This window comes from Mirounga leonina, unplaced genomic scaffold (genome assembly GCF_011800145.1).
Source record: "Mirounga leonina isolate KUSES-001 unplaced genomic scaffold, KU_Mleo_1.0 Mir_175, whole genome shotgun sequence".
NCBI classification, from domain to species: domain Eukaryota; kingdom Metazoa; phylum Chordata; class Mammalia; order Carnivora; family Phocidae; genus Mirounga; species Mirounga leonina.
In genome coordinates this window covers 29560340-29585366 of record NW_023270453.1, presented here as the reverse complement: position 1 = coordinate 29585366, position 25027 = coordinate 29560340, and the positions used below count along the sequence as shown (strand labels likewise).

The window sequence follows — 25027 nt, the reverse complement described above, 5'->3', positions numbered from 1 at the left end:
GGGAGAGGGAGAAGCAGGCTTCCCGCTGAGCAGGGAGCCCAGTGCGGGGTGTGATCCCAGGACCCTGGGGTCATGACCTGAGCTGAAGGCAGACGCCCAACAACTGAGCCACCCAGGAGCCCCTGAAGTCACTTTAAATAACTATGTTATGAAAAGTACCTGTGAATGTTTTCTTTCAAAATCTGTACTTGTAAGAGCTCCCTAGTATAGACCAAAGTTTCTCAGCGTTGGCACAGCGGACATTTGGGACCAGATGAGTATCCATTGCGGGGGCTGTCTTACGCTTATCAGATGTTTAGCAGCATCCCTGGCTTCCACCCAGTAGAAGCCGGTAGATGGTTCCCCCACACACCAAACTGTGGCGTGAAAAAGGTCTCCAGACCTTGCCGTATGTCTCCTGGGAGCGGAAGCAAAATTGTCCTCAGATGGGAACTACAGCCATGGAGCTTTATATCCAGGAAATACGGTGACGGGCGATCCTCTGGGAGGCTGCAAGGGTACTGCTGGAAATTCTGAGGGTGGCTGGCCCCACGCTGCTCATATCCTCGCAGGAGAACAGGGCAAAGCCAACAACAGCCTGTCGCACTGTGGCCCTTGGCATGTCTGAACCCATGGGAGAACAGCACAGGATGTTCTTGGTCCCCAAGCTGAAACTGCACATTTGCTCAGTGTTTATCATCAGCTGCAACAAACAGAGACAAGAGGAACCAGGAAGAAATTGCTCCGTGTTTGTAGAAGGTTGATAGCCTGATTTCACCAGGGGCTTGGACACACGCGAGCAAAGGGAGGTGTGGGGTTACCTTGAGTAACAGATTTTTTTCATTTTTTCCAGAAGGAGAAGTTCCATTGCCAGGACAGCCTGCTGCCTTGTCCAGGAGGGGGTGACAGCTGAGGGAGCTGCTGGAGACCAGAGCTCGGCCTGAAGAGCAGCCACCTCCCTTCTTCTTCTTTGTCATCCTCTGTCCTCCCACGGCAACCTGGGATGGGTGGACTTTGGTCCAGAAGAAAGGATCCTGAAAGCCCCCCCCCCCCTTTTCAGAGTAAGGTGTGACATCCAGATCATGAGGAAGCAGCTCCCTGGGACCAAGGAGACCTGCCTCTCCAGGGCTGATGACCCTGCTGAGCTGGCCGCCTCTGTTCCAATCGGGTCCCAGCAGTTTGGTGCTGTGCGCCCGGCAGCCAACTGCTGGATTTCTCTAGACCTCTGCTTCCTATAAAATGTGATTGGCGGCGGCAGCAACTGCAGGGGGCACACAGTCGGTGCTCAGTGAGGGCTGTTAATCTCATTATTGCCAAGGCCACCTACCCAGTACGTGGTTGATTCAAGGCTTGAAGTTAGATTGTCCGACCCCGGATCCCGGGTTCTTACCCTTGCCACGTGCCAGAGCCCCCTGGGATGCTTCTGAAGCCCGGATCCCACAGAGGTGGTCATTTACTGGTCTGGGGAGCAGCCTGGGTGTGGAAGTTGTTCAAGTTCTCCAGGTGATCCTAACGGGTAGCCCGGGGTGGAAAACCTGTCTCCAGGCCAAGTTGTAACAGGTGCGATCCAGTAAGTCGGGATCGTAGAGTATTTGACCTTCTTTGACTGGCTTGTTTCACTTAGCATAACGTCCTCCAGGTTCATCCATAGCGCAGCATGTGCCCGGATGCCTTCTTTTTTTACGCCCAAATTATACCCCATTGCACGTACACACTGTCTTTTCTTTATCCGTTGGGCACCGTTGATGGGCCTTTAGTTTGTTACCACCTGATACCACTTGACCTCAAGGACTCAGAGGAACAGAAAGTAGAATGTGGGTTGCCAGCAGCCGGGCGGGGGGAAGGGAGAGGGGGACCTGGGGTTCAGGGGTACAGACTTCCGCTCATGCAGCTTTGAAACGTTCTAGAGATCTCCTGCACACCAGCAAGCTTATGGTGAAGGATAGCGGACACTCAAAACTTTAAGGAGGTGGATCTCCTATGTTTTATTTTTCACCACAATTAAAAAATTGGGTGGTTCAAAGAAGTGCTGAAGTCTCCAGAGTGGGCAGAGCCCCCGAAGAGCCGGACTGAATGAATCAGAAGGGGCTTCCTGGAGGAGGTGGTGGCTGAGTTGACCATGGAGATGGGACCTTCTGGGAGGAGAGGCGCCGGGGAGTGGAAGCTTCCCAGGGGATTAATGGGAGCCGCGGGCTGCTGGGAGCACCAAGCAGGGATCTGGAGCCTTCGGCATGAACCGCAGACCTCGGAGCTCCAAAGAGTTGCCTGCTCCATATGCGTAGCAAGGCCTCCCCACCCCTGGGTGAGTTGACACTAACCAGAATATCTATTGAAGGATGATGACTCAGCTTCACCTTCCAGCCTTCATCTTGCTCGGCTGGTTTTCTGGCAAGGGAGGCAGAGAGGCCCAGGGGGCAAGATGGGGCAAAATGTGGCAAAATGTGAGATTGGCCAGATGGCGCCCGCAGTTTGGCCTAATGTTTGTATCCTTGTATGTGAAAAAGTCTTTATAATTGCTGGTGGGAGAAAAGGGTTTCTTAAAGGATCTGCAGTCTCGCTACCTTGGAATTCGCTGGGGGTAGTGGGGAGGGTGTGCTGAGCTGCAGATTCTTCGGCTGCACCCTAGGCTTTTCGAGTCCGTCCCTCCAAGGCCTGGGGCCTGGGAATCTGCCATCTTAGCAAGCTCTCAGGGATTCGGATGGAAGGATGGTGGCGGGACTTCAGGGTAGTCTGACCAAAACTGAGAAATTAAAAAAAAAGAAAGAAAATCTCTTCTCCTACACGTGGTCCGCTGATTGTCAACATACCTATTAACCATGTGGATATTTATTGCTTTTTTTTGGTGGCTAATTTGTAGTCCCCCTTGCTTTGGTATCAATACCCCAGATTCCTTTTGGAGAATCATCTCTCCCTCCCTGTGGGCAATCTGATGGGCAGGTCAATCAGGCGTCCTGTGGCATGTAACGCAAGCCAGACTTTCTTTCTTAGACCCTCCTAGGCTCCGCGAGGAGCCTGTTGGTGTTATTAATAAACACCCTGTTGGTGTTTATTCCCTGAAGCAGGTGCATCTTATCTTTGCCCCCTTCTGAGCCTTCCCTTATAGACCCCACAATTGTGTGAGCCACTGTAGGTCTCTCTCTCTCAGATCCCCCTGCTCCTTAAGTTCTGCTCTGCTTGACAACTCTGAAGGTCTCTCTCATTATCTGTATCTGCATGCTGCTGCAAAGTTCTGGAAAGCTTTGCTTTTTTTGGTCGTGGGAATGGGGCAGAGCTGAGGTGGGGATGATAATGGGAGTCAGGCTGTGCAATTCATCTGCCACATTCAACTGAGTCCACCCGAAAAGCTTCACATTTTCATGGCAGACAACATAGAGAACGTTGCTTTTGAATCTTACCGAGATGAGTCTTCTTCCCCTGTGTTGGATTCAGCTTAAAGTATTGATTTTAATCTATGTCAATCAACGCTAACGTGACAAGGGGGTGGAAGAAGGACGAGGGGAGGAAAGATGATAAAATCCACCTGCAAGGGCTTCGTTTCTAGGTGGAACTAAAGCTCTGAAATCGAGAACGGTCAGGGAAGGGCTTTTGAAAAGCCTACTGACTTCTGTGACAATTCCAGTTATAATTTGTGAATCAAGTTCAAAATCGAAATCAATTGAAAATTGCCAGAAAGAAAGCATTTTTCCTCTGTCCTTCTAGGTTTGTTCTTGTTTTGTTTTGTTTTTTTTTTGACTGGCCCAATAATCAAATGAACATAGGACAGATGAACAGGAGAAAAACAAATTTAATGAGTATATACTGGACCCCCACAAAGACAAGGAGACCCAAGGACAACCCAGGCAACTGAGGCTCACATGTCATCTTGAGCTAAGGAATGAGATAGGGTCCTGGGGCTTCAAAACGGAGGAGGGTGACTCACAGGACAAGAAGAGCAAATGTTTGGTAATTAGATGTCTGACTTGCTGTACAGATAGGCCGTTCAGATTAAAAAGCTATCTCTTGGTAATAGCTTTCTTTCTGGGCCAGGCCCCCTATCTAAATCCTTCTAGGTAGTTTAAGGAAGAGGTAAAAGTTTTTCTTGAGCCTGCTGGGTCTGGATTGCCTTCAGCTCAAAATAATCGACATGGCAAAGGGGCGCATTTTTGGGGAGACTTGTTCTGAACCCCTTCAGAATCAATGTGGAGGTCTGGGAGGCAGTGACCCAGCTTTTCTTTTTTAAGTTTTTATTTTAATTCCGGTATAGTTAACATACAATGTTATATTAATTTCAGGTAGATACGACCATGTATCTAAGATATTAGGTAAAAAACTTGCCACACTGGTACCATATTTCAAATATATTATTTTGTAGTGTTGTGACAATTGGCTTCAACACAAAAAGGACAAAGAGGTTTAATGTCAATTTCAGAAAGGTGGGGAAGAGGCATACTGCCACCTGGTGGCCAATTTTCCAAATCGTTCGCTCTGGCCTTTTAGGGAAGAAATTTGTGACCTTGAATATAGGAGGTGAAATGCAAACCTGCCAATGCCCTCGACATTTGGCTCTTGACCTGGGATAGATACATCTCTATATTCAACTAAAATCTCAATTATGAACCAAAACATTTGGTTTGGCCCGGTAAAAGTTCTTTTTTTTATATCAGATAACTCCCCAAAGAAGAGAATGCTTCCAGTGATTTCTTTCATGGTCATTCGACATCTTCCTCTGCCAAGTTATTCTTCTTGGAGGAAGGACTGTGTGCACATTTATTCTGCCCTCCTTACTGGCCTCAGGGCAGAGTAACTGGATCCTGAGGTCTGCCTGGTATATGCATCAAAGTTTCCCTGGAAAGCATTCTTGATTCTCCTGCCCCTGGGACATCACTTCCACGACCCCAGCCCAGCTGCTGTCCTCTTGTTCTGACCATTGCAATAGACTTGTAATTAGTCACCCTGGTTCCCTGGTCTACCCACCACCCTCACCCATTCTCCAGTTTAGTTTCTACACGGCAAACAGAGAGATCTCCTCAACCTTGTCTTATCCTATTACCATCTTGATTGAAATCTTCATTGGTTCTCCATGACTCCCAAGATAATGACCCAGCTTTTCTTTTTTAAGTTTTTATTTTAATTCTGGTATAGTTAACATACAATGTTTATTAGTTTCAGGTGTACAATATAGTGATTCAACAGTTCCGTACATCACACAGTGCTCATCACAAGTGTCCTTCTTCATCCCCATCACCCATCCCACCACCCCCTCCCCTCCAGTAACCATCAGTTTGTTCTCTATAGTGAAGAGTCTGTTTCTTGATTTGTCTCTTTTTTTTCCCCCTTTGCTCACTTGTTTCTTAAATTGCACGAGAGTGAAATCATATGGTATTTGTCTTTCTCAGGATGATTTATTTCTCTTAGCACTCTACTCTGTAGCTCCATCCATGTCATTGCAAATGGCAAGATTCCATTCCTTTTTATGGCTGAATAATATTCCACTATATATCTGTACCACCTCTTCTTTATCCATTCATCAGTCGATGGACACTTGGGCTGTTTCCATAGTTCGGCTATTGTAAATAATACTGCGATAGTATGGAGGTTCCTCAAAAAGTTAAAAATAGAATGACCTAGGATCCAGTAGTCGCACTACTGGGTATTTACCCCCAAAATACAAACACTAATTCAAAGGGATACATGCACCCCTGTGTTTATAGCAGCATTATCTACAATAACGACCCAACTTCCTAACATGGACTACCAGTGTCTAACTGTCCCAGGTCTTGCTGCTGCCTCATAAACAAGCCCCAAATTTAGAGGCTTAGATAGCTTTTGTTTTGCTGTACTATGGGTCAGGAATTTGAGTGGGGCTCAGCTGAACTGTTTGTCTGATTCCCATGACTTCAGCTGGGGCGTTTGAAACCCAGGGTCTGCTTCAAAGATGGCTTCCTCACTCATGGGCCTCCCCTCTGCCACCATGTGACATCTTGTCCTCAAAGGTCTCCTGAATGGGCTTCTTGCAACAAGGTGATCTTGGGGTCGTTGCACTTTTTAGACAGTGGCTGGCTTCCAAGAAGCAGGACGTAGACGCTGCCAGGCCAGCTCCGAGAGGTGCCCTAGTATCGCTTCTGCTGTGTTCCATTGGTCAAAGCAGTCCTAGACCTGCCCAGAGTCAAGGAGATGGAGAGACAGACTGTCCCTCTCGATAGCAGGGAGGCAAGGCCGTGCTGCAGGAGACCGAGGTCCTCTACAGTTGGCTGTCCACGGTCTAGCTCCTGCCAACCTCCGTAGGCCTCCCTGAACTATCCTGAACCACCTGCCTCTTGCAAATGTTCTTCTCTGTGCTCTTAACCTGGTGAGCTCTACCTGTTTTGCAGATCTCAGCTAAATCAGAATTTCCAGACTCTCCATGGACTGGAAGAATTCAATGATCCATTATTTTGTCCCCCAACTTTTTATTTTGAAATTTTCAACCTACAGAAATGTTACAAGAATAACATGACAGCCATACACTTTCCACTTAGATTCACCAGCTGTTAACATTGCGGTCATATTTGCTTTGACCTTCCTGTGTGTGTGTAAATATTTTAAACCATTTGTTAATTGCAGACATCAAGGCATGGAGTTAAATGTCCATCTTTAACATGGACACAAAACTATTATCTATATAGTCTATAGTTGGGACTTTGCCAGTTGTCCAAATGATGTCCTCTAGAGCTGTTTTTCTAAATCCAGGATCCACTAAGAATCATGCACTGCATTTCATTGGCCCATGCGATCCCCTCTTAGACCCAAATCCTGTTCCTTTAGAGGACTTTCTTGAGTGTGGGTTAAACCCCTTGACCTGGCACTAACCCTTCCAGCTGACATCCTTATGTCTTGCCCCTTCTCATCCTTCAGGCCTAAGTGCCTCCCCCTCCAAGAAGCTCTCCATGACAGGCCTGTCTCACATAGCCTCATCATCATGCTCCACCATATCTCCCTGCTCAGTTTCCTCGTGGATCACATTGTCGCTCTCTGAAAATCCTGTGTGTTTTTTTTTACTTGTTAATGTCCTTAGGTCAGTTCCAAAAAGGCAGGGACAGTATCTACTTTTTTTTTTTTTTTTAAAGATTTTATTATTTATTTGAGAGTGAGGGCAAGCGAGAGCGAGCGAGAGAGAGGGAGGGAACATGAGCTGAGAGGAGGGGCAGAAAGAGAGAGGGAGCAGCAGACTCCCTGCTGAGCAGGGAGCCCGATGCAGGGCTCAATCCCAGGACCCTGAGACCATGACCTGAGCCGAAGGCAGACGCTCAACTGACTGAGCCAGGCAGGCGCCCTGGTACAGTATCTATTCTTTTCTCCATGTTAGCCCCTGGCCTGGTGTCTGGCATATGGCAGATTTTCAATAATTCCTTGATGAATGAATACATGAATATTTCACTGGGAAAATTTAATGAATTGGTGAAAACAATTTTGGGTTGGCTGAGCTTCATGTCATAAACCTCTTGGCACAACTGCTAAGAATTTCTCCTCTGTCTTGGGCTATAACCCAGCCTACCCATGCCTGGCCTCTGTTTTGCTCAGAGGAATAACCCCTGCCCATAAATTTACCAAACTGGTTTTATACAGAGCCCATTTGGCTGAAACAAAGTCCCATATCCTACTGCTGAATTACCCAAATATCTCTGCTTGCCACTTGTGGGTCCCCATCTGTGAGCAAGAGATGGGTGTCCATCTCTTGGAACAATTTCTTTTTCATGGAGAGAGAAGCATGGTTTGCCCAACGGGAGCTGACCTCAAGCTGTGATGATCAGGTTCATTTGCAGACAGGCCAGAAAATACCCCATGACCCTGAGTAATTACCCCCATGTGTGGCTTCCACCCCGTGCTGTATCTGTACCCTTTCTTCAAGGCACTCTGGACACCAGTCGCACAGATCGCTTCTTCCCCCAAACTGAGTATTCCCTTGCATCCAAAGAGTTAAAACTCTATTATATTGCAAAAATCAAGTATCCTCTGCCTCTTGTGTTATCTTGCCTGAATCCATTCCATTCAACCTGTCCAACTGCACACACTAGACTCCCCCCAAATCCAGGGGAATAGAATTGGGTTGGAAATAGTCTTAACTGTAAGTCTTGAGTATAGAAATATTATCTTCACAGATCAGACGTTATTTCCCTCCATCGAAAAAAGGAAAAGAACTTTGACATGGGTCCTTGCCCCAGTGATTGGTAACAGCATCTACAGCTGTGTCCCTTGAGATCAGCCTTATTGAATCAACTTCCTGCAATCTTTACAGAGGCTGAGGTGACAGAAATTCAGAGATTGACACTTTTACATATTACCCATTACCACAAATCCAGAGGGTGGAGTAAAATTGAATTTAAAAAAAAAGCCAATAATGCAGCCCTAAAATCCAATTCCATCAGTTCCTATCTTTTGGCCTTGTAGGAGATTTCTGTCGGGGGAGAGATGCAACTACCTGGTATTTCTATCCATGAAGGAAATCCAAATATGCTGCTCGGGCGTAAGGATCGTGTTGAGCTGAAGGCCACTTGAGAAACAGTAGGCACAGGAAGATCTCTTTGCTTTCACCCTTTCTGCCTAAAATCAGGGCATCCATTTCCCTCTGTACTGTGTACTAGATCTTTCTTGTCCTTAGGCTGTGTCTCTTCTGGTGCCATGGATAACAGTTGAGAATCTTGCACTTTCCAAAAGGCAAGAAACATTAATGCTTCTTGAGTCACCAGCCCTAAGATGCTTACTATCAGCCTTCCTCACTCCTCCTGTTATTTTGAAAGCTCTTGCTTAAGCCCTGTGCAGCCACCAACATTCCAGAAGATGTGCTGGTTGGGGATGCAGTTTCACTTTGGTGATGCACACCTAAATCTTGCTTATGGTGTCAAGCCTTTGGGCTTCGCTTGGCTTGTACATGAATGTCTAGTCTGCGTAACCCCCCAAGGGTGTAATGGTCCCTAAATGAAGCCCCTGTCCTGTGCTGCAGGATGCTCACCATTGCTCTGAGCCTGAAACCGGGTCTCACAGAGGGCAGCTCATCTCCTCAAATTCAGTTCCAAATCTGGCTTTTCCAGTAGTAATGTTTTAGAAGGTAAAGACACAGGAGACAGGGGCGCCTGGGTGGCGCAGTTGTTAAGCGTCTGCCTTCGGCTCAGATCATGATCCCAGGGTCCTGGGATCGAGCCCCGCATCGGGCTCCCTGCTCGGCTGGAAGCCTGCTTCTCCCTCTCCCACTCCCCCTGCTTGTGTTCCCTCTCTCGCTGTGTCTTTCTCTGTCAAATAAATAAAATCTTAAAAAAAAAAAGACACAGGAGACTGAAAAATAAAACTTTATATATGACCAAAGATGTGAAGACATTCATAAAATGCCAAAGAAAACCATTCCTCATTCAATTTTTGAAATCTCAGAGCGTCTAGGACTGAACATTCATCACGTACCAGGAAAGAACGCCTCTGGCGGGCAGACTGTTCTTCACACTAATAGTTACGTTTGTTTTCTCAGCATCGCACTGGGCCCTGACTCACGCTTATCCAGTGTGCCCGCTCGTTGAGCTTCTTGGGTGACTTGTGCTAGCCACAGCTTCACTTCTGTGCCCCTCAGACAGGTGTGCCCGGGACTCCTCTCTCGGGGTCCTTCAGGGTTCCTCTGAGGAACCATGGCAGCTGGGCGATGAACAGAGAGTAGCACCAAAGAATCAACAAATGAAAGCCTTAAGCCTAAGGCAGACAACTCTATTTTCTGGAGCAGAAACAGTGGGTTGGATAATGCTTTTATAAGAGAGACTCTACGTTTTGTGTACATAGCACACAATGTTTAACTAATTTTATTACATATCTAAATATAAATATACAAACAGATTTAGGGAAAACCTCCAGACTCTTTCCCCAAGTAACTGAATAGCCAAAAAAGAAAAATAAGGGAGCGGGCAAATTAATGGCCCTTAGATTTTGAACAGAATGAGAAGACACTTATTTACGTAAGATCTTGGTGAGATGCACCCCCGGGATGAGCCAGCCTCCTAAAAAGCGGATTTTTCACCGACCTGCACTGACCACCAAGCGTGGATTGCCAGCAGAGGGAACGGTGGCGGCTTCCACGCGAGGGCTCCGGATGGAAGTGCGCAGCAGCCCCCAGTCAGCAGTGGCATGTGCGCAGCGCTGCTCAGCGACGCGGGTCCGCCAGAGTGTAGGCTGTAGAACATAGCCGCTGGAGTACTTACTGAACGCAAATCACAAATTCATGAAACGAGAGGCCTCTTAGAACACAGGGAAGAGGACTGTCCCTATACAAAGGGTTCACAATCTCAACTGGCCCTTTAAGATGGCAAACAGTGTTAGAGAACATTGTAAACCAACAACTCAAATATGAAAAAAAACAGTGCCATACAATATAGAATTACTCAAGACTTTTAGGTAAGATTTTCAGAAAACCCAGGGATAGATTTTATGTCACAAAATGGTCCATATCGCCCAAAAATGTCTTTTGATTGGACAGTAAAATAGTATTTGTTGGAAGCTAAAAATTGAGATAAAGTACAGGCCATTGGGAGTGGCAAAGCTTTAATTTCTCCAATTTTCTTCCAAATCAACTTATTGTTAGGGTTCTCATGGCAGAGGAAGAGGTGATAGCTTTCCACGGGAGCGCACTTGGGATTGATTTTGGTGATGTTCCAAGTCAGGGCAATGCCCCTGGGTCTCAGCACCCGTTTCACTTTGAGTTCAGGCTTCTGGGGAGGAAGTGTATCTCGGATTTTGTCTACCAGTTCAGGTAGTAGTGGTGGTGGCTCTGGGAGAGGTGGCAAGTGTTCGAAGGACTCAAGAACCTAGAAAGACATTTATAAAGTTTAGCAAGCTGGACTGGCAGGTTTGATTAAAGTGCTCAACTGCAGTTCTAAATAAACTTCCGGTTCTTTGATCCATTTATCGAAATTTTAAGAACAAAAGGATGTTTCAGGAATATGTGGGGCTGGATCCAGTCTTTTTAAACATAAGCTGCTTTTGGCATTAAGATTTCTACACTCTGGAATATCACTAATCCAGAATGGATTAGGTCCCAGACACTCTGGATAAATATTCCATCTCATTTCCAAATTGTGTCCCCAAACATTTTGCTGATTTGCATGAAAAGTGTGAGTGTACAAGAGCATCCATTTCCCTCCACCTTCATCAACAATGGCTACTACTCTTAAAAATCTTTTGTTGGATAAAAAAATATATATATTTAACCTCCAGAGTTTCTGGGAAAGTCAATTAAATTATTTTGATTCCATAAATAAGCAGATGCACAATACCACATTTTTTAAAAGTACAAGCTGAAATGTGACCCCAATGTTTCTGTGTAAGTACAATGGGTACTTCCACTTAATTGAGAATGCATATCCTTTGACAGAGCATTTCTGATCCATACCTGGGCTGCATTTTGTGCCACTGGGGTTGTCTCTTTTGAGATCAAAGCAGCGTTTGTAGGTGACTCAACAGAGGATGCTGAACTTTCTGTGAACACAGGTTTGAGAAGTAAAATTTAACTGCAATAATCAATTCCATAGCCTTTAAGCAAAACTAGTTTACATCTTAGGTGGTAATTAAATATAAACTAAAATTATAAAACTGTAAAATAAGATGATAAACTTTTGATAAAAGTTCAAGACCTAGGACACCTGGGTGGCTCAGTCCGTGAAGTGTCTGCCTTCAGCTCAGGTCATGATCCCAGGGTCCTGGGATCAAGTGCTGTATCAGGCTCCTTCCTTGCTCAGCGGGGAGCCTGCTTCTCCCTCCCTCTCTACCCCTCCCTCTGCTTGTGTGCTCGCTCTGTCAAAATAAATAAATAAAATCTTAAAAAAAAAAAGTTCGGGGCGCCTGGGTGGCTCAGTCGTTAAGCATCTGCCTTCGGCTCAGGTCATGATCTCAGGGTCCTGGGATCGAGCCCCGCATCGGGCTCCCTGCTCTGCGGGAAGCCTGCTTCTCCCTCTCCCACTCCCCCTGCTTGTGTTCCCTCTCTCGCTGTGTCTCTCTCTGTCAAATAAATAAAATATTAAAAAAAAAAAAAAAAGTTCAAGACCCAAAGGTACCAAATATAGAGAATTTCCTTTCAATGTGACAAACATGCCCTCTTAAGATAAACACTTAAGTCATTACGTCACCTGGAACTAGGAAAAATTATACACGGGAGAGGGATCCTTGCTCAGCGTTCTTAGAGGTGCCTTATGCTCTCTTAGGTCAATAGGATGTTTGCAAACACAGAGCCATTTACAATCCAGTATAAATATGTGACACATGCAAGTCCTGGGGATTCAAACTAAATATCAGGCAGTCTGGGGGTTAAAGGAATCTCTGCGGCTGAGGGTGTGTTAGCCTCAAGGCAATCAGATATCCAGCTGACCTTGAACAATGGGGGCTTGAACTGCGCGGGTCCACTTATACATGGATGTTTTTCACTAAATGCGGTACAGTACTGTAAATCTATTTTTTCTTCCTCATTAAGAACATTTTTTCTCTAGCTTACTTTATTGTAAGAAAACAGTATAAAATACGTATAACATACAAAATAGATGTTAATGGACAGTTTAGGTTATTGGTAAGGTTTCTGGTCAACAGTTGGCTGTTAGTAGTTAAGTTTTGGGGGAATTAATAGTTATATGCAGATTTTCAACTGCATGTGGGGTTGGTGTCCGTAACCCCCACGTTGTTGAGGGTCAACTTTAAATTGTGGACTGTGGTAAGGGAGAGGGGAGAGGGGAGGGAGGAGGGCCAAACAGGAGAATGGAAGAGAGAGAGATGATGAGGGGAAGAAAGGAAAGGGAAAAAGAGAAAATGTGGGCTAAGGGAGAGGAAGAGGGTTTAAGTAGGTATAAGAATGGTCTGAAAACAACTGGGGAGGGGCTACCTGGGGTGGTGGTAAGAAACGGGGCCTCCTGTTGCAAAGTAGTAGGGCCAAGGAGCTAAAAACTTCACAAGTCTGAATGCATCTAATAAGCATCAAAACCATCTTGATCTACTATGTGTGCAATGATATAACTGTTTAATATAATTCTGAATCTCCCCCAACAAAATTTCTTTTATTTGTATTTTTCTTCTGACTCACAAAGATAATCAAGATTCTGCATTGTGTTTCAAAGTTAATTCATTAGTCAGTTTATTTACTGCTGGTAAAAAACCTGTTTGAGTTGTAATGATCTTCCGGTTTTAACTTTAAGTGAGTCTGTAACAGGTTTTCCAACTGGTTTACTTAACTAGAGCTAGATCTTTGAGATCGTAACTGGCAGGTTCATCACCACAGGAGAGCAGACACAGATAACCTCCAGTCAATGACACACAAAACATTCTAACAAACAGAAGCCCCTATAACTAACACTGCTTCTCTCAAGGTGGTAAGTCAGCTGGCCCTTAAAATAGGGAAAGACAGAAATGCAACTTGAGGATGATAAGAAGAGGCAACACAGGACTTTGGTCCCAAACCAGTTCCTGTTTATACCCTGTGTGTCCTCAGCGCCAGCACCTTATAAGCACTCTCTGCTTTTACCCTCATCTGTCTACAAATGTACCCCTGTGAAACCATCACCAAAATCAAGATACAGAATGTTTTCATCAGCCCACAAGTCCTTCAGTGTTCCTCCTCGGTGGATCTCTCTCACCTCTGGCCCCGTGAAACCACAGGTCTACTGTCACTAAAGACTAGATTCGACTTTTCTAGAATTTCATATAAATCAAATCATACAGTATTTAGAATTCTTTGGCCCAGCATAATGTTTCTGAGATGCATCCATATTGTTGCACATAAAAACATTTTGTTCATTCTTTATTATTTTTTAAAGATTTTATTTATTTATTTGACAGAGTACAAGCAGGGGGAGTGGCAGGCAGAGGGAGAGGGAGAAGCAGGCTCCTCGCTGAGCAGGGAGCCTGATGCGGGACTCGATCCCAGGACCCTGGTCATGACCTGAGCCGAAGGCAGACACTTAACCGATTGAGCCACCCAGGCGCCCCTGTTCATTTTTCTAAAGTAAGCTCCATGCCCATTGTGGGGCTGGAACTCATGACCCCGAGACCAAGAGCCACATGTTCCCCCGCTAGAGCCAGCCAGGCACCCCATATTGTGTTCATGTTTATTGTTGAGTAATATTTAGCGGTACAGATATGCCACAACCAATTTATCCATTTACTGGCTGATGGACATTTGTACTGTTTCCAGTTTGGGGCCATTATGAATAAAGTTGCCATAAACAGTGGTGTAGAAGTCTGTGTAGATACAGGTTTTCAATTCTCTTGGGTAAATACCTAAGACGGGAATGACCGTGTCCTATGGTAAGGGTATAGTTAATGTTTTGAGGAAATGCTGAGCCACTTCAAAAGTGGTTTTACCATTTTACATTCCTACCACCAAAGCATGAGAATTCCAGCTTTCTCCACATCCTACCAACACTTTGTGTATTTTCAGTTCTTTTCATTTGTAGCCATTCTGATAGCTATGTTGTGGTGTCTCATTATGGTGTTCATTTCCCTAGTGAGCAACGATGATGAGGATCATGTTTTCTTGTGCCTATCTGCCGTCCCCACATCTTCTATAGCAAAGTGTCATCTACTTGCTTTGAGTTTAATTTGTTCTTTTTTCCTAGCATCTTAAGATAGAAGCTTAGATTGTTAATTTTAGATTTTTGTTTTTTTCTACTATAAACATATAATGCTAGTCATTTCCCTCTAAGCACTGCTTTATCTACATCCCTCAAATGTTGCTGTGTTTCCATTTTTATTCAGTGAAAAATATTTTTAAGTTTCCCTTTTGATTGCTTTGGCTCATAGGTCATTTAGAAATGTGTTTAGCCTCCAAATACCTGGGGATTTTCCAGCTATTTCTGTTACTGATTACTAATTTAATTCTGCTGTATCAGAGATCTCAGGGTCCTGAGATCAAGCCCTGCATCAGGATCTGTGCTGAAAATTCTCTTCCTTTCCTTTTGCCCTTCCCCATCACTGGCTTGCTTGTGCTCTAAACACACACACACACACACACACACACTCTCTCTCTCTCTCTCTCTCTCTCTCTCTCTCTCTCTCTCTCTAGTTTTGCAGTCCAGAACCCAACCTATCTTACTGCTTGTTTCATATGCATTTAATGAGAATGTGTACTCTACTGTGCTTGGACTGAGCACTCTACAAATGTCAAGTAGGTTAAGTTGGGTTGGTAGTGTTGCTCAGGTTTTATAACTTGAGTTTCTGTCTGCATACCCTACGAATTACTGAGAATGGAGTGATAGAACTTCCAATTATAATTGTTTATTTTTCTATTTATCATTTCATCCTATCAGTTTTTGCATCAGGAATTTTGAAATTTTACAATTACATGCATACACATGTAGGTTTCCTTGGATCTTCCTGATGAAATGACTTTATCATTATGAAATTTTTAAAAAATTAATTTCAGAGGTAGAATTTAGTGATCCATCAGTTGTATATAACACCCAGTGCTCATTACATCACGTGCCCTCCTTAATGCCCATCACCCAATTATCCCTTCCCCCCACCCACCTCCCCTCCAGCAACCCTCAGTTTGTTTCCTAGAGTTCAGCATCTCTTATGGTTTGCCTCCCTATTTTCCTCTTACTTTATTTTTCCTTCCCTTCTCCTATGTTCATGTTTTTATTTCTTAAATTCCACATAAAAGTGAAATCATATGGTATTTGTCTTTCTCTGACTGACTTATTTCACTTAGTATAATACCCTCTAGTTCCATCCATGTCATTGCAAATGGCAAGATTTCATTCTTTCTGATGGCTGAGTAATATTCCATTGTATATATATACCACATCTTCTTTATCCATTCATCTGTCGATAGATATCTGAGCTCTTTCCATAGTTTGGCTATTGTGGACATTGCTGCTATGAACACTGGTGGGCACGTGCCCCTTTCGAATCACTATGTTTGTTTCCTTTGGATAAATACCCTGTAGTGCAATTGCTGGGTTGTAGGGTAGCTATATTTTTAACTTTTTTCCAGAGTGGCTGCAGCAGGTTGCATTTCCATCAACAGTGTAAGAGGGTTCCCCTTTCTCTACATCCTCACCAACATCTATTGTTTCCTGACTTGTTAATTTTAGCTATTCTGACCAGCGTGACATGGTATCTCACTGTGGTTTTGATTTGTACTCCCCTGATCCTGAGTGATGCTGAGCATTTTTTCATGTGTCTGTTGGCCACTTGAAACGGTCTTCTTTATCTCTGGTAATATTCCTTGTTTTGAAGTGTTTTTACAATAACACAGTCACTCCAGCTTTGTCATGATTAGTATTTGCATGCTTTTGCCTAGTTGTCTTCTTCCATCCTTTTAATTTTAACCTATGCATATATTTATATTTAAAGTGCATGATATAATTATCATGCAGGTGGGTCTTGTTTTTTTTTTTTATCCAGTCCAACAATGTCTGCTTTTTAATGTTAGACCGCTTATTCTAATTATCAATATGGTAAAGTTTAAATCTACCATCTTGTCTTTTGTTCTCTATTAGTCTCATTTGTTCTTTGCATTTTCTTGTGACTTCCCTTGGATTATGTAAAAAATCCCATTTTATCTTCACTAGTATTAGCTAGACTTCCACTTAAAAAAATTATTGCTCTAGGCATTACCATATGTATCTTTTATAACTTATTAGTCTGTTTTCAAATAACATACTAGTCATATAATGTGAGACCCTCACGACAGCATATGTCCATTCCCCTGATCATCTTACGCAGCACTGCTGTCATATGTTAACTTCTATATGTTATAAGCTCTACAATATGGTGTTATATTCCTTCATGTAGACCCACTTTCCATCTGATATCATGTTCATTTTGCTTGAAGAACTTCCTTTATTTTTTGAAGATTTATTTATTCTATAGAGAGAGAGAGCATGAGTGGGAGGGGCAGAGGGAGAGGGATAGAGAATCTCAAGCAGACTTGTGCCAAGCGCGGAGCCCCACGTAGGGCTTATCTCACGATCCTGAGATCATGACTTGAGCTGAAGCCAAGAGTTGGATGCTCAACCAACTGTACCACCCAGGTGCCTCTATTTTTGATAATGAAGGTTTGCCGACAGCAAGTTTTATATGAAAAAGTCTTAATTTTGCTTTCACTTTTGAAAGATACTTGGTGGATATAGAATTTTAGGTTAAGGATTTTTTTTTTTTTACCCTAGACTTTCAGTGATGTCTTTTGACTTTCATTTGGTTTATATCGTTCCAATTGAGAAAACTGAATTCTTTGTTCTTCTCTATATTTTAGGGTATGAAAACATTTTTTTCTTGAAAAAAATGTTTTGTTTTGTTTTCTGTTTGCTTTTAAGATTTTTCTTTTTATTACTGGCTTTCAGAAATGGATTACGATGTACCTTGCTACGGTTTTCTTTGTATTTATCCTGCTTGGAATTTACTGAAGTTCTTAATTATGTAGGTTTGTACTTTTCATTAAATTTAGAAGACTTCTGACCACATGTGTATGTTGGACCACTTGATGTTATCCCACAGTTCATTAAAAGTCTGATTCCTTTTTTCCAGCCTTTTTCCTTTTCTCTTTTAAATCCTTCTTTAATTTGGATAGTTTCTTTCCAAACTATTTGGTCAGGTACTATTTCTTCCAGTTTACCAATTTGTTTTCCTTCTTCATTGTCTAATATGCTGATTATATTCCATCCATGGAACTTTAAGTATTTTCTTTTTTTAAATTTGGTTCTATTTTGTATCTTTTATTTCTATTTTGTTCCTGTTCACTTTTTATCTTTGAGCATATTTCTTTTTTTTTTAATTCTTAGATTTTATTTATGTAATCTCTGCCCCCAATGCAGGGCTCGAACTCACAACCTCAAGATCAAGAGTTGCATGCTTTACTGACTGAACCAGCTGGGTGCCCTTTTGAGCATATTTCTTTCAGCTCTTTCAAAGTCCTTGTCTGTTAATTCTGTCATCTCTGTCATTTCTAAGTTTGTTTCTCTTGACTGATTTTTCTCCTGGTTATGGATTCCATTTTTTGTTCTCTGTATCTCTAGTGATTTTTTTAAATTGGATGATGGATATTATAAATTTTAAATGGTTGTGTGTTGAATTCCATTCTCTTCTTTTAACAGAACACAGTGGGCTGTGTGATAAGCTATCGAGTTGTATGTAGTTCAGCTCAATCCTTTCAAAGCTTGTTTTTTGGTTTTATTAGGGTAAGGCTATAGTTGCCTTTGTTCTAAGATGAGTTTATACCCAGATGTTCAGTAAGAATCTGCCACTACAGCTGGTCAGAACTGAAACATTTCCCACCTCTGAGCATAAAGCTCCTTGGTCATTCTTTGCCAAGATTTATGGGGTTTTACTCCATGGATGTGTGGCTTAATACTTCAGCAAGAACTGAAGAGGACTCTATGCTAACCTCCTGGAGCTCCTTCTCTGAGTGGCTCCCTCCTTCTGACACTATACTCTTTCCCTTCATTCCGGTTGCCTCAACCTCTCTGAATGAATCTGTTTCCTCACCTCAGCAAGACAGCCATTCTCTGCTTGGGAGTTCCTCTACTGCACCGCAGTCTAGGAGGAAAGCTGGGCACTCTGTACAGCTCATCTCATTCATTCCCTTCTCTCAGGGACTGTAGTCCTATACTGCAATATCTGAAAATTTTTTTATTACATCTTACTTAGTTTGTAGTTGTTCATGGCAGAAAAGTTAAGTCTGGGCCCTTTACTCCATCCTACTCTCTCCATATACATTTATGACTTTTTTCTCGTTACATTACTAACACATTTACATCAACACACATACTTCTACAACACTATTTTTAATGGCTGAATACTGCTGTATCATATAAATCTAATTTGTGCAATTGATCCTTTATTTCTAGAAATTTAAGGATTTCCAAAGTTTTATTTTTCACACACAGCACTGTAATGAACATTTTTATACTTCCCTATATACTTAATTTTAATTTCTTTAGGTAACTATTCAAAGAATTTTGGGGTCAAAGGCTTACATATTTGTAAAGTTTTTGATGTTGACAAAAGGTCTCCCAGAAAGATTTACACTCCCATTCACAGTATGTAAACTTATATTTCCTTTAAAACTTGTTAGTGGAAAATCTGCATTAATTCAATATTTTTTGGAAAAAGTATACTATGTGCTAAGCGTTGTGCTAAAAGGATGGAAACTTACAGATTAATAAAGCCGCTGATACTGAAAAGGACTGAGTCCTTTCAGGAAGACATATGTAAAGAAACAATGACAGAGCAATGTAATATAGCTACAATACAGATGTGCACTAAATACCAATGGTAAGGGGAGCCTGAAAGGAACAGTCCAGCCTAAGTGTCTAGAGTGAATATGAAAGAATGAAGGGTGGGGTCATCAGACACACCTGCGGAGACAGAGAGAGGAGAACATTCCTAGCAAAGAGAACTGCACATGCAGAGGTGGTAAGGAGAGGAGAAGCATTACCTATTGAGAAACTATTAAGGCACAGGTAAGGGATTTGTAGAACATAAGCTAGAAAAGTTTTCAGGGTCTAAGTCAGTAAGGATTCTATCTATCTTTCTAAGGAGTCTGGATTTTATCCTAAAAACAAAAACATAACCAGGTTTATATACAGGAAGTAGTGTTTTAGTGGCAGCTTGGGAGACTCACTAGAAGCAGTAAGTTAGGGTAGAAACATTGGTTACTAAGTTATGGCAGTAGAGCAGGCTAAAGGTGATGGAATTTTGAAATAAGGAAATATATGGATTGAATGCGTTAGCTTTTCAGGAGACAGAACTGATGGCCTTGAAAACTGACTACACAGTGGAATGAGGCAGATCCAAGAGTCAAAAGCGACTCATGTCTAGCTTGGGAAACTGGGTGAGCTGGTGATACCGTTCATTAAGCCTGGGAATATGGGAAACAGTCCAGGTTTGACCTGACAAACTATACCTTTATTCAGAACTGGACACTCTACAAGATGAACAGACTCACATTATCATGAGTCAGCAGCATGAATTAGCATGATCTATCCGTCCCAACTGCTAGATTTCAAACTGAAGGCCCCCACAACTTAGAGGTCTGCTTTATTTTTGAAAGCACTGATGAATCTGTATTCATACCTTTTATTTTACTGTATCTTAAATCTTGTACCCTATAGTTTAGAAATGATTTAATAATCTTAGTTAAAAAGTAACTAATTATTATAGATTCCCAAATCATTTTTCAAATTTATATATATATTTTTAAGATTTTATGTATTTATTTGACAGAGAGAGCACAAGCAGGGGAAGTGGCAGGCAGAGAGAGAGGGAGAAGCAGGCTCCCCACAGAGCAGGGAGCCGGAAGCCGGGCTCGATCCCAGGACCCTGGGATCATGACTCGAGCTGTGAGCAGACGCTTAACTGACTGAGCCACCCAGGCGCCCCACCCCTCAAATTTATACTTCTAATTTTCATCATGAAACTGGAAACTGAAGGGTTTTTTAATTCTATCATGAGGTACCTGGAGATTCCCATGGTTCTAACCTTTGTCTGGATCCACAGTTGAAAGGGGAGAAGGAACTGGCTATATATTTCCTATGCTACTCTCCATTTTTAAATATTACATAATTTTCTAATGCTAATAAGTGATATTCCAAGATTTTATCAAGAGTATCAAAAACAGGGCGCCTGGGTGGCTCAGTTGGTTAGGCGGCTGCCTTTGGCTCAGGTCATGATCCTGGAGTCCCAGGATCGAGTCCCACTTCGGGCTCCCTGCTCAGCGGGGGGTCTGCTTCCCCTTCTGCCCTCTTCGCTCTCGTGCTCTCTGTCTCTCATTCTCTCTCTCTCTCAAATAAATAAATAAAAATCTTAAAAAAAAAAAAGTATCAAAAACATTCAAGTGCAGTTATTAAGAGGTGAAACTCTATAACTGATGACTAGCCCCAGATGACTATATTTTACTTCTTCCTGTTTAAATCTGAGAAAGAGGGCACTGTTGTCGTTCTTTCCTCTACATTTTCATGTTATGCCCTAGTACCCTCTCACAGTGCTATTGATATAAAGAAAAAAGGTATGTACCAGAAAAGAGATTCATAATAGCCCCCAAACAATCCAGCTATCTTTCAGTGAGTGAACACATAAACTATTATACATAGACACCATGGAATACTACTCAACACTAAAAAGCAATACTACTGATGCAACTCTGAGGACCTGTGGGGGAATTATGCTAAGTTAAAGAAGTCAATCTCAGAAAGACACATACTATATCATCATATAACACCCATGGATAGTTGTGCAAGTTGATTGTGGTGACCATTACGTGAATCTATACATGACAAAATTGCATAGAGCTATACACACACACACACTAACACACTAAAACTTTATAAATGGGTCAAATACTTTCTGAACTGCTACCTTCCCTCTTTCTTAAAAGGAAAGACAAATCTCTTACCTGTGCTGCAGTTTGATAGGGCTTCTTTTGTCAGATCAATCACAGAATCAAATTTCTTCTTCTCTACAGCCTGAAAAGTTGTTAAAAAACTAAGATTTTGCCTCAATAGCAGAAAATATTTAAAAAAAAGAAAACACAGATTCTAAATTGCCTTTTAGAAGCTGGAGACTGAATATTCTGTAAGTCCTTACCGTTTAACTCTATTAGGAGAGAGAAGCTCATGAAATACTATATGGTTTCTGAGAATATGACTAAGCAAAATCTGAGTTAGTGTGGTAAATAAGTATGGTTGTGAAATATGTTTGTCACTGTTTTAATGTTTAAGCTAGCCTGGAACCTGGGTATGCTAACTAGTCAGGCATTAATTTCACAGAGAAAGAATCTCCCAAAGAATGAATGACAAAACTAAGTCATCCCCCCAGGTAGCGACACTAAAGTTCACAGAACTAACATACTCAAATAAACAACATTCAGAGACAACATTTATTACCTACCGTAACTTCTGTTTCAGCACCAGGTGAATTATTAGAATTGTTAGAATTTCCTGATGTAGTTTTTCCAGTATCTGGAAGAAAATTATTAAAATATCAACATTTGACAAATTTAGTAAACTATTAAACATTTATGAACTTTGTAACATATGAATGCTGAAACACAATGAGGATGCTCATTAACCATTTATTACATAATCACAAAAAAGTAATTCAATTGACATTACCTATTCCAAAGACCAAGGAACCAATTCAAACAAAAAAAAAATCTAATTTGGATTCAAAAGATTTTGTCCTTCTGTAACTTTACAACTATATTAGTAACTCTTTTTTGAAAATGAATCTGTAAATTGATATGGCATTTGAGGAAACAGACTTGGAAATGTACATATTCTTTATTCACAGTATCTCTAACCCAGACTCTGGAGATGACTGAGGAGCATTCTATCTAGAACCAGGAGAAAACCTCAGATAAATGCTTAATATCCCTTGTAAATATCTGATTCACAATCTTAACAGTCTGAGCCCTGGGAGCAATCGAGTGGCTCTGTAAGTGAAGGCAAAGCTTTCTGAAATCAAGAGGCAAATACTCTAAAATAGTAAAACATGAAAAGGAAATGGGAAATTTTGAATGAGGACTTAATAGGCCAACAAGATAGCCATTTTAAGAGAGAGGAACTTTATTAGAAATCTGAGGGTAAAGATTTTTTCATAAGACAGAAACTCTAAAGAGGAACAAAGTATTCTCAAAAAACCAAAAGTTAAAAAAAAATCAAAGATGCTAAAGAATAGCCAAACTTTAAATCTTAAGACAAAACAAAAAGACAGACAAAACCAAATCACTACCACCAACACAGGCCAGAGCAAACACAGAAAAATAATGAAATATTTGAAAGGTTAAGTAGTTTTGTACCTTACAAATCCATTAAACACAGTAAACAAACAAAAGGCCATAAACTGATAAACACGAGGTTAGAAAGAAACCTCAATTATATGAAGGAATCACTTATTTATTCAGATAATATTAATCATATTATTAAATTATAATATACAATTACATATAAATTAAAACACTTGAAAGAAGAATTAAAATTTTTATTTTAATGAAAGATAATATTCAATTCTCTATTTTAAGCAAATACTGATTTGAGGCTTTCTAATTTCATAGATCATATTTTAATCAACTTAAGATACCTGTTGGATTTGATGTAATTGGAGTTGTCAAATTAGGACTTTCCACAGAAACCAACGTAACATCATCACTGTTACTAAAATGATAAAATTAAAAACAAAAATAAACTAAACATGCATTATCAGGCTGAAACATGCAGTCAATGGTTAGAATTCTTCTGACTTACCATTTCATAACTGACACATTTTAATCTAACAATTGTGGTGGGGAACTGGAGATAAAACCAAATACTCGGGCGCCTGGGTGGCTCAGTTGGTTAAGCGACTGCCTTTGGCTCAGGTCATGATCCCAGGGTCCTGGGATCGAGTCCCACATCGGGCTCCCGGCTCAGCAGGGAGCCTCCTTCTCCCTCTGACCCTCTGCTCTCTCATGCTGTTTCTCTCTCGCTCGCTCTCTAATAAATAAATAAAATCTTTAAAAAAAAAAAACACCAAATACTCAAGAAACCCATATGTTGCCAGTTACATGACCAAAAGTGTCCAATAATGGATCCTTAAAACTTACTAGAGACCCATTTACAACGAATCCAAATATATAACCTATAAGCATACAATATACATAAATGTACAAAATATACAAAAGTCACCAAGGCAAGTACATATACTTGCCTTGATGAAAATGAAAAGTATAACTGAAAAAAACCCAGTAAGACACTTTGACTCTTAATAGCTATAGGACTGTGACAAATAAGGCTATTAAAAAATTAGTCCTGGGGCGCCTGGGTGGCTCAGTCGTTAAGCGTCTGCCTTCAGCTCAGGTCATGATCCCAAGATCCTGGGATCGAGTCCCACATGGGGCTCCCTGCTCTGCGGGAAGCCTGCTTCTCCCTCTCCCACTCCCCCTGCTTGTGTTCCTGCTCTCGCTATGTCTCTCTCTGTCAAATAAGTAAATAAAAATCTTAAAAAAAAAAAAAATTAGTCCTGCCACGATTCTACATTATATCACTATAGTAGAAATATTGACCACACATTTACTAAACTAAGAGAGAGGGTAAATGACGCTCATTACGGTTATTGCTCCCATTTGACCCTGACTCCACTTTCATGAGTTTGATATTTAAATCAGAATCTTTAAGATCTTGACACAAATTTCAATGAGCCCATAAAATTGCTATGCATAGTTATACCACTTTCTTACAGATGTTTTTAATTTTTAGCTTTTGTACTTAGGTCTATGATGCATTTCAAATTATTTTTGTATATGGTGTGAGGTAAGAGGGGAGGTTCACTTTTCCCCTCTGGCTATTCCTGCAACAGCTGCTGACTGTCTTTTCTCCAATAAATTACCTTGGCCTCTGTTGAAAACCAATGGACAATATATAATAGTCTCTAATCTGGCCACCAATTTATAGGTTTATCCTAAGACAACACCATTGTCTTAATTACTATAACTTTATAGAAGTCTTAAACTTAGTGTCTGTCTTCCAACTTTGTTCTTCTAACACTGCTTTCATCTTCTAAGTCTTTTGCATTTCACGTAAGTTTTCAATCAGCTTGTTACTTTCTACAAAAAAGGCTGCCAGGATTTTGACTGAGAGTGCATTAAATGTAAAGAATGATTTGGGTGAAGTGACATTAATAATGAATTTTCCCATATACTTACTGTCCCTAACCAACCTCCCCAGCCACGCCTCCCCACCAAAATTCTATAGCACAGTGGTATGCTTATTACAAAGGATAAACCTACACTGACACATCATTATCATGATCAAAGTCCATAGTACGATAGAGTTCACTCTTACTGGTATACATTCCACGCATTTTGACAAATATATAATGATACATATCCATCATTATAGTATCATACAGAATAGTTTCACTGCCCTAAAAATCCCTGAGCTCTGCCTATTCATCCCTCCTCATTAGCCCCTGGCAGTATTTGATCTTTTTACTGTCTTCATTGTTTCACCTTTTCTAGTATGTCATGTAGTTAGAATCATACAGTATATAGCCTTCTCAGACTAACTTCTTTCATTTAGTAATATGCATTTAAGTTTCCTCT

General features: G+C 41.6%; 1 protein-coding gene across 1 annotated transcript in view; it reads right to left on the bottom strand.

The window, feature by feature from the left end:
- Positions 1 to 9749: 9749 nt before the first annotated feature.
- ATF7IP2 (activating transcription factor 7 interacting protein 2) overlaps positions 9750 to 25027 on the bottom strand; it is a 47246-nt gene continuing 31968 nt past the window's right edge. The window contains exons 5-9 of the mRNA XM_035022482.1: positions 23029 to 23102; positions 21838 to 21908; positions 21344 to 21413; positions 11360 to 11445; positions 9750 to 10775 (exon numbers count right to left, since the gene is read on the bottom strand). Coding sequence (XP_034878373.1) covers positions 10362 to 10775; positions 11360 to 11445; positions 21344 to 21413; positions 21838 to 21908; positions 23029 to 23102 — 715 coding nt within the window. The 3' untranslated portion in view covers positions 9750 to 10361. The remainder of the gene's footprint in view (positions 10776 to 11359; positions 11446 to 21343; positions 21414 to 21837; positions 21909 to 23028; positions 23103 to 25027) is intronic.